At 46.6% G+C, this 12,938-nt stretch overlaps 2 protein-coding genes across 2 annotated transcripts in view; both read left to right on the plus strand.

Moving 5' to 3' along the window:
- The first annotated feature begins 614 nt into the window (after positions 1–614).
- Positions 615–2,317, plus strand: RRS1 (ribosome biogenesis regulator 1 homolog). The gene has a single exon (XM_043484020.1). It carries the CDS (start codon positions 717–719, stop codon positions 1,812–1,814), a length of 1,098 nt encoding a protein of 365 aa, XP_043339955.1. The 5' UTR covers positions 615–716; the 3' UTR covers positions 1,815–2,317.
- A 1,569-nt stretch (positions 2,318–3,886) lies between these two features.
- ADHFE1 (alcohol dehydrogenase iron containing 1) overlaps positions 3,887–12,938 on the plus strand; it is a 32,476-nt gene continuing 23,424 nt past the window's right edge. Inside the window, exons 1-6 of the mRNA XM_043483989.1 lie at positions 3,887–3,987; positions 6,787–6,824; positions 8,793–8,839; positions 10,592–10,645; positions 10,899–11,053; positions 11,366–11,562. Of these exons, the coding sequence (XP_043339924.1) occupies positions 3,932–3,987; positions 6,787–6,824; positions 8,793–8,839; positions 10,592–10,645; positions 10,899–11,053; positions 11,366–11,562 (547 nt within the window). The 5' untranslated portion in view covers positions 3,887–3,931. The remainder of the gene's footprint in view (positions 3,988–6,786; positions 6,825–8,792; positions 8,840–10,591; positions 10,646–10,898; positions 11,054–11,365; positions 11,563–12,938) is intronic.

Here is a 12,938-nt window from a genome sequence, read left to right on the forward strand (position 1 = left end):
GCCGAAGGTCAAACACAGAGCGGTCAAGGTCGGAACCCAGGCGGTCTCACAGCAGAGCCCCGCGCTCTTCTGCCATCAGCCAGGAGAGGAGGTGGCCCCTGGCTCCGGGGACCAGACTTGAGGTCGGCGGGATGGGGGCACAGCCACGCCACCTTCAGGGCAGTCTAACCGCCAGGCCCGCTCGCTCCCAAAATAAACCCAAGTCTCCGTTTCCACTTAGCTTTCTGTACATCCCCGGGTGAAGTGCCCACACCCGGGGGCACACCATGAACAGGTGTCAGGGCTCTGGTGAGAATGACTGGCTAAACATCTTGAGAACTGACTTTCTACACGCACTAAATAACACCGTCGCTCCGGGGCCCCCTTAGTCCGCGGCCCCCAAACTTGCCCCACTCGAACAGGACCACTCCCTCCGGCAGCTTCATCCTAGCCAAGGTCCCAATCAGGCCTCGGAATTCGCAGACTCGGCTCCGCCTACCTCCGGCTCCACCCCAAGGGCCGCCTCTAATCTCATCTGTTCTCCAACACTGCCCTCTGCCGGCCATTCCTCGGGTAGCCCACTCCATGAGCCCCTTCCGGGTGCCCCGGAAACGGAACTTTCTCTTCCGGGTCGAGCGTCCGGGAGGCCGCACGTGTCTGTGGTGCCGCGGTTTTAACTCCTGTGGAGTAGAAGTGACTGGAACCGTCTCCCAGAGGCAGCGAGCGGATTCGGAGCCATGGAGGGCCAGAGCGTGGAGGAGCTGCTGGCAAAGGCGGAGCGGGACGAGGCAGAGAAGCTGCAGCGCATCACGGTGCACAAGGAATTGGAGCTGGAGTTCGACCTGGGTAATTTGCTGGCCTCTGACCGGAACCCCCCGACCGGGCTGCGGCACGCGGGACCCACACGGGAGGCCGAGCTGAAGGCCCTGGCGCGGGACAACACGCAGCTGCTCATCAACCAGCTGTGGCAGCTGCCTACCGAGCGCGTGGAGGAGGCGCTGGTGGCACGGCTGCCGGAACCCAGCACTCGTCTGCCGCGCGAGAAGCCGGTGCCCCGGCCGCGGCCGCTTACTCGCTGGCAGCAGTTTGCGCGCCTCAAGGGTATCCGTCCCAAGAAGAAGACCAATTTGGCGTGGGACGAGGTGAGCGGCCAGTGGCGCCGCCGCTGGGGCTACCAGCGCGCCCGCGACGACACCAAGGAGTGGCTGATCGAGGTGCCGGGCAGTGCCGACCCCATGGAGGACCAGTTCGCCAAGCGGATTCAGGCTAAGAAGGAACGGGTGGCCAAGAACGAGCTGAACCGGCTGCGTAACCTGGCCCGCGCGCACAAAATGCAGCTGCCCAGCGCGGCCGGCATGCACCCTACCGGACACCAGAGTAAGGAGGAGCTGGGCCGCGCCATGCAGGTGGCCAAGGTCTCCACTGCCTCTGTGGGGCGCTTCCAGGAGCGCCTGCCCAAGGAGAAGGCGCCCAGGGGCTCCGGCAAGAAGAGGAAGTTTCAGCCTCTTTTCGGGGACTTTGCGGCCGAGAGAAAGAGCCAGTTGGAGATGCTGCGAGTGATGAACAGCAAAAAGCCTCAGTTGGACATTACGAGGGCCACCAATAAGCAGATGAGAGAGGAGGACCAGGAGGAGGCGGCTAAGCGGAGGAAAATGAGTCAGAAGGGCAAGAGAAAGGGGGGCCGACAGGGTCCTGGGGGTAAGGGGAAAGGGGGCACGCCCAGCCACGGAGGGAAGAGGAGAGGGGGTGTGGGAGGCAAGATGAATTCCGGGCCTCCCGGCCTGAGTGGCAAGAGAAAAGGGGGGCAACACCAAGGAGGAAAGAGGAGGAAGTAAATTTCATCCTTGGACCTTCTCCTAAACCAAGAACTGTACTTAATGCTAAGCTCTAGATACAGTACCCAGATGCACAAGATTTGGCCACTGCCTTCATTGAGCTTGAAGTTAAAGGGCCAGGTCTGCCCTCCTCTGAAGATGATATGTAAATATTGGACTGGACAAATTAATGTATTTCCCACAACCAAAACTCTGGCTGGAGATTAAAGGTTGTATTTAAGGATATCTGATTTAGGGAAAGAATCTGTGAAAACTAGGAATGAGTTTTAAACAGACTTTTTTTTCTTTCTAAACCTTGGATGGGGTTTAAGGGAGAGACTTAATAGCTGGTTTCTGCATTATTTTGATGACAAGTTTGTGTATTTATCAAAGCAGGTGGGAACAAAAAGGTTATATCTTCAAGACTGTTGTAAAGGTTTTATATTAAAAATGTGTCTGTGTCTAATGTTGCTTCTAACTTTTTGGCTATTGGTACAAATCTTAAGTAAAGCCAATAACCTGGATACCTGGTACAGATTATTTTCATTTGCTTTCTAGAAAACGTAGCAGCTAAATTATGATTTCAGCAAGGCCACTTTATTAGAAAAACTCATCCTGCTTTTGGTGTCAGATATAATACTGAAAGTATGTCTCTTTCACGAACAAAATTTGATGCTTTTCAACACTGAAAACATTAATTTGCTGTAAATGATAAATTTGGGCTTCACTAAATAATGGTAATAATCCTCAATTAATGTTTATTTATTTGGCTGTGCTGTGTCTTAGTTGCAGGATGTGGGATCTAGTTCCCAGACTAGGGATCGAACCCAGGCCCCCTGTATTGGGAGTGTGGAGTCCTGATCACTGGACCACCAGGGAAGTCCTAATCCTAATTTTATACTTAAATCTTTATCAGTATTTATATCGCAGATTTTTTTTTAAAGCTTCAGGTGGGATCTGTTTGGGGAAAAGAGAAAGAAACCTACAAAATCCTTACTTGCAATATTACTACTATCTTTTGACTGATTTGTCAAATTGACCTGAGCTGATCTAATTAGGAGGTGAAACATTTACAGTTATCCTGGGTGTCCTTCCCTAACAGATTTGAGTAACTCATCTTTGTAAAACTAAATACCTCCTGAAAAGGATTTACAGTATACAGATCTAGAATGGGGGGCTTTTCTGCTATTATAGCTCTGGTGAGCCACCCTACTCTTGCTTTTTGGTCTGACACCTGATAGGATAATTGAGAGTTTGTCTCATCTTTCCATTGTTGTCCACTTTTTATAAGTTACTTCTAGAAATTGCTATGAAGACGAGATTAATTCCGATTTCATAATAGGTTACTAAAAACACAGATTTTCAACTTACTGTCTCATACCTTCTGACAAAGTTGAACTGTGCCATCATTGATCATCGTTTCCACTGGGGCCTGGAGGACTTGGTGCTATAAGCTCTCCCTTCTCATGTAACCATGGCAAGTTTTAACCATTGATTACAAAAAGAAAACATAATGGTATCCTGAACAGCTTCTTCCAAAGCCAAACCGTTAATAGAGCATTTAACACCTTTTAAATTCTTCTCAACTGTCTGGGATTTTTTTGTTCTTTGTTTTGTTTGGGAATTTTTCTGGCTTTTGTTTTGTGACTTGATCTAGCAGTTGCACACAAAACTAGTCTTGTTCAAAAAAAAAAAAAAAACGGATTTTTTGCAAGGTTCTTATTTACCGTTAAATTTAAATGCAGTTGTGTTAGTTTATTCTGAAAATAAGAAGGCAAAATAGCAATTTAAAGGATTTGGGGCTTGGGAGGAGGGGGGGTGGTTGTCCTTGTTTCTCCGTCCCCCATGTCCTTGCCTTGTGAAATAGAGCGTTTTATCTAGAGACAGGAGAGCAGGCCAAAACCCTCCGGAGCAGTTACCTGTATGGCAGTTTCAAAGGTGGACGATGAGACTTTGCAGCTGGAGCAACCGCCGTAGCTTCAACTAGTGGGAAAATGTTCCGCCGCCAAGCGCTGTGGCTGGGGCGGGGGACCGCGCGGAGACGGTGAGCTGCGCGGCGGGGTGGGCGGAGGAGAAGCGGAGGCCGGGATTGGCCGGCGGCGGAGGGGGCGTCGCCGGGAGGAAGACTCGGCTCAGCCATGGCCGCCGCTCGTGCCCGGGTAGTGCACTTGCTGAGGCTTCTGCAACGCGCAGCGTGAGTGCGGGCCGGCCGGACGGGCGGGCAGGCAGGGGACCCGAGGGTGCGGCCGAGCCCACGCAGCCCCTGGGGAGCGACCCACCCGGGCCCGCGTGTTTTTCCTCCGATCACTTTCCGGGACGCGGTACCGCAGAGCACGGCGGCCTGGACTCCGCTGCCAGTGTGCTAAGTAGCCAAGCAGCCAAACGCAGCCGCTTGTACTTCGCCTGATCTACCGTTAAGGGAACTAAGGTCGAGAGAGGAGAGCTCCAGGTCGCAGTCGAGGCAGACAGCGGACAGCTTGGCACAGTGACCAAGACAAATGCCTGTATCCAATCAGCACATGTATACTGGGTGTATGGTAATGCACCAGAAACTATTCTAGATGCTGGGGATACAAGGACGAAAGGCTTTGGATCAGTTTAAAGTTAGCAGAGAATTGCATGAGGGGATAGCAGTGAAGTTAGGCGTTGGTTCAGTGGTAGCATTCTTGCCTGCCACGTGGGAGGTCTGGGTTCTGATTCCTGGCCAATGCAATGTCCTTATTTTGGGGCTTCCCAGGTGGCACAGTGGTAAAGAAACCTCTGCCAATGCTGACACAAGAGAGGCGGGTTTGATCCCTGGGTGGGGAAGATCCCCTGGAGAAGGAAATGGCAACCTGCTTCAGTGTTTTGGCTTGGAAAATCCCAGGGACCAGTCCATGGAGTCACGGTGACATGACTTAGCCACTGAGCACGTGCACAGGAGTGAAACGGGCCTGTGCAGGACGCAGAGGACAGAGGGTGCAGGAGAGAGGGAGGGATGTGAAGACCGAGGTGAACCGCAAAGGGACTCAGCCACACATATACACATTTACATTCTCCCCCAAGCTCCCCTTCCGTCCAGGTTGCCACATAGCATTGAGCAGAGTTCTATGTACTTGCTATACATTAGGTCCTTGTTGGTTATCCTTTTTAAATACAGCAGCGTGTACATGTCAATCCCAAACTGGGTTGCGGTGGGGGGAGGGGGAGGGGTGGCTGGGGATGAGGGGGTTGATGATGCAGGAGAGCAAAGGAAGAACTGTTGGTAGTGATGTTTTGAGAAGCTGAGCAGAGCTGAGATTTAGTGTGCAGGGGAGAGGTTGGCCTTTGCTAAGATGTGGCCAGTTTATCAGTGATACCAGGAAGGAAATCAGGATAATTGTGCCAATCCCAGAAGGTGTGTAGGTGAGAGCCTGGCTGTAACTTTGCAGAGTTCAGGAGGCCAAGGAAATGGAGTCAGTAGGATGTGGGTGAGTAAGAGAGAAACCAGAGGATGAGCAAGCCAGAGGGGAGAGGAGGGTGAGAGTTTTAAGCATGAAACTCTTAACTATGATGACAAGGATCAAATAAGGGGAAGGCTGGGACATAGGGGACAGGTGGAGGTCGAAAGAAGGCAAGAGGTGGTGGGATTCAGACCACAACTGAGGAGTAGAAATGATGAACTGAGGTAGCCTGAGAGCTTGGACGCAGAGTCGGACACGACTGAGCGACTGAACTGACTGATTGACTTACTGAGAGCTTGGAAGTTATATAACAAAAAGAGAAGCGGAGTGTCCTCCCACAGTGTCGAGCTTTCCTTGCCTTTGAGTCCCTTTTCTTGTCCTGGAGGGGCATAAAGCAGAGAAGGACCTAGAAGGTAATGCCAAGTGAAGGACAACGCTGGGACCGTGCATTATTCGGTTTTCCCCGCGGGAGCCTGCAGATGGCTCAGGCCCTCTGGGATGCTCCAGGAGAAACCCTTACACGTGGAGCTTTCCACCGCGCCCACCAGATGGCAACCTCGACTCACGCTGGCGACTCACACCCGCCCACGCCCGAGTTCATTTAATTCAGTTTTTGAGATCTTGACCATCATTGAGTTTCACGCTTTTCCTTCCTTCCCCTTTCCCTTCTCCCCTTTCCCTTCTCCCCTCTCCCCTCTCAGGTGTTTTCAGTCCAAGTTTGCAGGCGGGGGTTGGGGGTGGGGCTGGGGGCTGGGGGGTCTGCAGCGCGCTTACCTGCGGGACCCACCAGGACAGGGTCCCCTGGGCAATAGAAACACAAACCCTTTTGCGAGGCTCAATTGGATGGCGGTCAACAGAACAGGAAGCCAGAGAAGGGACTGACCAAGGACTAGGAGGCGACCAGGACGTGGAAGCTAAGGGAGGGAAGCTCTAGAAAGAGGAGGACGTGGGATATCTGTGGAGGAGCAGAATGAGGTGAAGGATTGGGGAGAAGAAGGTGACAGGTGTGATCTCAGTTTAGGGGGACACGGAGGGCGGGGCTGGGGAGGCAACTTGAAATCCCTGAGCCAGAAGGGCTGGAGGCCCCACGTGGAGACCAGAGGGGGCCTGCAGGCCACAAAGGGCTGCCAGAGGAAGCAGCCCAGAGCCTGTTTGAAGACGAACCAAACACCCTGAAGATAATAGGAATATACAAGGAAAGTTCTGGAGGAGAGAGTTGGGGTCTGAGGTGCGAGTAGTTAACACTGGGTCAATTTGGCCAAAGCTCCTAACCTAGTAAGAGGTGAGACCTCATCTTAAACTTTATTGTAGCCCAGGAGCACTCATCTCAGTTCCCCATGGGCATTAACTGCTGCTTGAATAATTCGTGGAAGAATGATCCTACAACGCTGGAAAGACTCCAAGTTGGCTTTATATCAATGGTGATTTCTGGCTTTCTATTGTGTAGTGTTTGTCAATAGCCGCTACTTTGAGAGCATCTTAAAACTAGAATGCAATGTGTGTTACTTTAAAACTTCCTAGGTTCAGATTTTCTGGTTTCACTTTATTTTTTTCTTTTTCTGATTCCCTAGATGCCAGTGCCCAAGTCATTCTCATACTTATTCCCAAGGTAATAACACATTTTGCGTTTAGCCACAATTTCAGTTTCCACATTTGGCAATGCATTTGGACAAAGTCAAAGCGTGTGAGAGGAAGATTGATGGAGATGCTTTGCACTTGAAAGTGGTAACATGTAGTTCTAATTATCTGGAGAAGGATCGGCAACCCACTCCAGTATTCTTGCCTGAAGAATCCCACAGACAGAGGAGCCTGGTGGGCAACAGTCCATGGGGTCACAAAAGAGCTGGACATGATTGAGCAACTAAACAACAACAGTTCTAACTATGTCAGCTGAATGTATGCTACTCATTATGTGTTTGGCTCAAATATACATTTAATGCTATTTATAGTGCCTTTCTTTTTGAAATAGAATTATTTGCCAAAGCTAAAAATGGTAACGCAAATAGGATTTTAGGATGGTCTGAATTCATCAAACAGAATTAATCAAGATGAAATCTTTGAAAGGTTCTCATACATTCCAAAAAAGAGTCTCAAGAACAGTATGGTTCCCAGAAGGAAAAAAGTTTGTATTGATGTTTAAAATAACACTCTATTTCTTAATAATTAAAAATGACAAAAGTTTTCTGTTCCTACAGACATCTTAATCCTTACCAAATCCGTTGTCCACAGTGAGCAGCAGGAGCTCACTGTAAGTTCAGCAGGTCCCGAGAATGTCACATCTGATCATCTAAATCATCTAAAACTGATTTCACCTCTTAGGAGAAAATATCACATCCTAACAGTGGTAAGGGATGAAAAGGAGGGGTCTGCACATACAGGAGCCTACGCAGAAACTCACCAAGAAGCTGGTTGGAAGTAGAACAGATAGAGTAACTAACCAAGGCCTATTTCTTGCCATGAGAGTGACTCATTCTTTAGGACCAGCCAAAGGACCACCCCAGTCTTTAACAGCCATCCACCACGCAGAAGCATGCCATGCCTTTTCAGTCCTCATGGACACATACAGGATTTTGTCTTCAGCTGCTTTTCTGCAATTGTTAACTTATTTTCAACAACAAATCACTAATGTTTTCTATTTGGGGGCAATAAAATTAGTAATTTAGAGAAAGATAATCTCAGTGTTTTCTAAGATCCAATTTATGTCTTTTCCTAAATTTTAGTTACCAGAGTAATAGACAATTTCTTTAAAGCCTGTCAGTATCAAAAGAAATTTGAAATATGATTAAGGATACCCTTGCCCTCTAACAAAGGTAGATTGTTATCCAGTTGTGGTCTCTTTTCTTTGTCTTGTAAAAAAAAATGGTAGTGAAAATTGTTATGTAGACTTTTTTTCAATCTTATGACTGGTCAAGACTGATAACAACAAGTAGATGAAAACAAAGATGAAATCCACTAAGTAGAGACTTCTTGTTGTCCCAATAAGACAAAAAAAAATTTTTTTCACCACAACTAAACCTGGCACCTTGCAAAGAAATATCCATTTATAAAAATTTTTATTAAATTTCCCAGAGAAAACTCAATAGTTCATAGGCATAAGCTTGAAAAATATCTTAGTGTGATAAGTACCCTGCATAGAGAGAAGTTTTATTTAAATAGTCGCAGTTATTAAAGAAGTGTAAGCAGGACTCTAATGAATGAATTTACTAATAGTTGTTCTCTAATAATAATCAAACTCCATTGAGTCCAGAGGATTTTTTCTAGCAGATTTTTACTCATTATGTTTTCAAAAGTATATTTTAATTTCAATGGAGAAATGATTTTAAATAACTTTATTTTCACAGTCTGCATCAAGTTAGCATTACATTCTCTTAAAATGCAGAGTTTAATTTGAATTGAATAGGCAACAATGAAACTGAGAAATGTATTTTAAGTAAGGCTTCAAAGGAAATATTTACATTCACTGCTGAAATCCCAACTTACTATCAAATAACAATAACTTACTATCCCAACTTACTATCAAATAACATCTTTGCTCTGTTTCTGAGGCCTACTCTGATGCTAACTTTTCTACTTCTAGCTCCTGGACTTTCACCTTCTGGGAAAACAACAGATTATGCCTTCGAGGTAGATTTAATTATTCATTCTTTTTTTTTTAATATTTATTTCTGTATGTATAATATTTGGCTGCCAGATCTTCATTGCACGTGCAGGATCTTTATTGCAGCAAGTGGGATCTATTTTTTAGTTGTAGCATGCAAACTCTTAGTTTTGACATATGGGATCTAGTTTCCTGACCAGGGATTGAACCCCGGCCCACTGCATTGGGAGAGCAGAGTCTTAGACACTGGACCACCAGGGAAGTCCCCATTCATTCATTCTTTTATGAATGACCTGAAAATGTACAACCAGAGTATCTCCCTAATGCATTACTACCTCATTTGAAGTCTGTTATTAATTGATGTTCCCTAACCTTACTGTTTGATCAGCACCTATTTAGGAAAGTTATTTTGTCAGGATAATGGAATATAAATCTTCTGGTAACATGACTAATGTGTAGAATGCTGTCTTCCATACAGCCATTAAAACAGGACAGATTCCCAGTTCTACAAACTCCATCTTATATGTTGTATGATAAATCTTCTTTAGTTTTATAATTATAACAACCCCAAAAGAGGTTCAAGTAATCTTTGAAGCAGGAATAAAGGAACAATTAATTGTGATGAATTTTTTATCACACTGATTACATAATTATATGTTAAATCTCTGTCTCCTTCTAGTTCAGGGATCATAAATTAAAATGTGACCAGAGGCCTGACAGTTAATCATTCCAGGCACAGACTGGGAGGATGGGGCTGAGTTGGCTGAGAGCACTGGCCCGTCTAAAGGGTCCAGTCTGCCCTTAGCCCCGCTGGAATGCAGCCGGTACTGCCTGATTGAGGTCTTCCCAGGTGGTGCTAGTGGTAAAGAACCCACTTGACGGTGCAGGCGACATAAAAGACGTAGGTTTGATCCCTGGGTTGGGAAGATCCTCTGGAGGCAGGCATGTCAACCCACTCCAGTATTCTCGCCTAGAGAATCCCATGGTCAGAGGAGCCTGGTGCAGTACAGTCTATGGGGTTGCAAAGAGTCGAACATGACTGAAGCGCCTTAGCGTGCATACACGCTGCCTGATTATTCAAGAGAGATAGGAATCCAGATGGTCACATTGTTTTGTTTTGGTTTTTTCCTTTAATTGGATAATAAGAGTTACTATCCAAACCAAAAAGAAATAAAAGAAATCTAAACATAACATGGATCAAACAAAACATGACTTCACGCCAAAAGTAACCCATCCTCCATCAGTATAAAAGCTCTTCTCTCGGCTGTAAACTATGAAGCCATGTTTGTCTTCACGGTTGTACTACCAGAGCCTAGCACATGCCTGGAACATAGCAGACACTCAGCAGTGTTGGTTGGATGAAAGGATGGATGGATGGAGGGATGGATACATGCATGCAATGGGGGTTGGATAGATGAATGGTTGGATGAGTGAACGAAGGCATGAAAACTACACAAAGACAACAACATTAACACTGGAAACTAAAATACTGAAGAACTCATTTAGGTGTGGAGGCAAGAAGAGGCAGGCATGTCAAGCTGAGGAAACAAATGAGGATTATGAAGTGTTTGGGAAAATATACATAATTCTAGTGTGACTGGAAGGAATGTTTGCTTAAAGAAGTGTGATGTGTGTAAGGCCAGTTGGGGTGACTTAGAAGGCCATGCTGGGGCGTATATACTTTATTATCTAGACAATGAAGAACGGCTTCAGGGTTTTAGAAGTGAAATAACCAACTCTCCAAACACCTGTCACCTAAATCTTTTATTTTTCCTCAGATGGCTGTTTCAACTATTAGATACGGAGCAGGAGTTACAAAGGAAGTGGGCATGGCAAGTATTTAAGATTTCTACAGTCTTCTACTATAAATGTTATATATATAATATATATTATAGCAAGCACATATTAACAACTGTTGATACTTTGTTTTAATCTCATCTGATCTCAGAAGCTAAGCAGGGTCAGGCCTGGTTAGTCCTTGGATGGGAGTCCTTTATTTTGGACTCAATGTTAATTTTGTCAGAAGTGTCTATTACATTTTTTGTGCAATCAAACTTAACTTATAAGTTATTTTTGTTATTGTAGGACCTACAAAACATGGGTGCTAAAAATGTTTGTTTGATGACAGACAAGAACCTCTCCCAACTCCCTCCTGTACAGACAGCGATGGATTCCCTTGTGAAGAATGGCATAAACTTTAAGGTTTATGATCATGTGAGAGTGGAACCAACTGATACAAGGTATTCTTTTATTGTTGTTAAATTTACTTTAAGCAGAAGCCAATACACATCAGTGCTGATTGAAACTTGCCCCAGACCTGACTGTATAGCCCTGCAGGCTCCTCTGTCCATGGAATTCTCCAGGCAAGAATACTGGAGTGGTTTGCTATTTCCTTCCCCAGGGGATCTTCCCGACCCAGGGATCGAATCCGTGTCTCCTGCATTGCAGGTGCATTCTCTACTGTCTGAGCCATCAGAGAAGCCCTATTTAATGGCATGGCAATTTATTTCTGGAAGTCCTGACATAATGGCATTCATTTTCCCTTCTCCAAGCTTCATGGAAGCCATTGAATTTGCCAAAAAGGGAGCTTTCGATGCCTTCCTGGCCGTGGGTGGCGGTTCCACCATAGACACCTGTAAAGCCGCTAATCTGTATTCGTCCAGCCCTGACTCTGACTTCCTAGACTATGTCAATGCCCCCATTGGGAAGGGAAAGCCTGTGACTGTGCCGCTGAAACCTCTGATCGCAGGTAAACACTGTCTGTTTTATTTTGCAATTGACAAAAGGCCTTAGGAAAGACGTTGGTCATGGTGTTTAGTTGCTAAATTGTGTCCGACTCTTTTGCGACCCCATGTACCATACTCTGCCAGACACCTCTGTCCATGGGATTCTCCCAGGCAAGAATACTGGAGTGGGTTGTCATTTCCTTCTCCAGGGGATCTTCCCAATCCAGGGATCGAACTCACGTCTCGTGCATTGGCAGGCAGATTTCTTTACCATTGAGCCACCTGGGAAGCCCTGTTAGGAAAGATACAAGTCAGTGATTTGGGGGTGTATGTTTCCAAAGTTTTCTGATTTCTTCATTTTAATACAATACCTTGTTTGGAGATCAAAATAGATTCAAAATTCATTCATGTTTAAAATTCTGGTCTTCGTTACCGCACAGACAGAGGCAGTTGGGTCAGTGGTAGGGGTCTGCAGGGCTCAGTTATGAAGTCACTATGTGGAGGAGAAGGAAGGTCAGTGTTTGTAGATGCTCAGACCCTTCTCTGGGCAGGTCTGTCTTCTGAGCCCTTCTGTTTTGTCCTGCTTTGGCAGCCACTGGGGAGTTGAAGGGGAATGTTTGCTGTCATTCTTCTGGTGTTGACTCAACCCTTTCTTCCACATGATGGCTCCTCAGCTGACCTGGGGCTTTGTTTCTGCCCCAGGACATGTGGCCAGCATAGCATTGTCATGCTGGCCGACATCTGCTCGGTGGCTACACAGGACACAGACATGCAAACCCAAATCAGGCTCGCTCGTCTGGTCCATGCAGACCTGGGTATCTTTTGGTCTTTTCTTTCCTCCATTTTATGGCTGTCGGCACATCACTGTTTAAAGCCTTACAGCTCAAATGCCCTAGCTGGAAAATATCAGCTTAATGTCTTGTCCTCTATCTTCCCCACTCCTCCCCCACCCCCACTGTGACCGAGCCTTGTGTTGGGACAGGAGTGGGTTGACGGCAGATGAACGGCTTTGACGTGAATGAGGGATCAGTGGGGCGCAGCATAATTGATGTCTGGAGATTGGAACCCTGTGGTGAAACTGTGTCAGCATCACACAGAGGGGTGATTAGTAAAGTTTAGAAACTTGACTGAACTACAAAACCACGGAGCCCACCAAAGGCAGGGTGTCACTGTGCTTGCTGCCAAGGGGGAATAAAGATGTCTTTTAGAGATGGCAAATATGAGCTTTCTTCCCAGAGATGGCAAGAGGCCTGCTTTTGAATTCCAAGCTGCAGCTGCTTAAACTCTGGCCCTGGGGGAGCCCGGGACTCCCAGAGTGCTTCCCTGTTAATACACAAACAGATATCACATAACACGTTAAACACACATGTGCGTAATACAAATGTGGATGTGGTACATA

This window comes from Cervus canadensis, chromosome 12 (genome assembly GCF_019320065.1).
Source record: "Cervus canadensis isolate Bull #8, Minnesota chromosome 12, ASM1932006v1, whole genome shotgun sequence".
Lineage (NCBI taxonomy): Eukaryota > Metazoa > Chordata > Mammalia > Artiodactyla > Cervidae > Cervus > Cervus canadensis.

Excerpts from the sequence above, each read along its gene's own strand:
- RRS1 (XM_043484020.1), top strand. The coding sequence starts at position 717 with ATGGAGGGCCAGAGCGTGGAGGAGCTGCTGGCAAAGGCGGAGCGGGAC.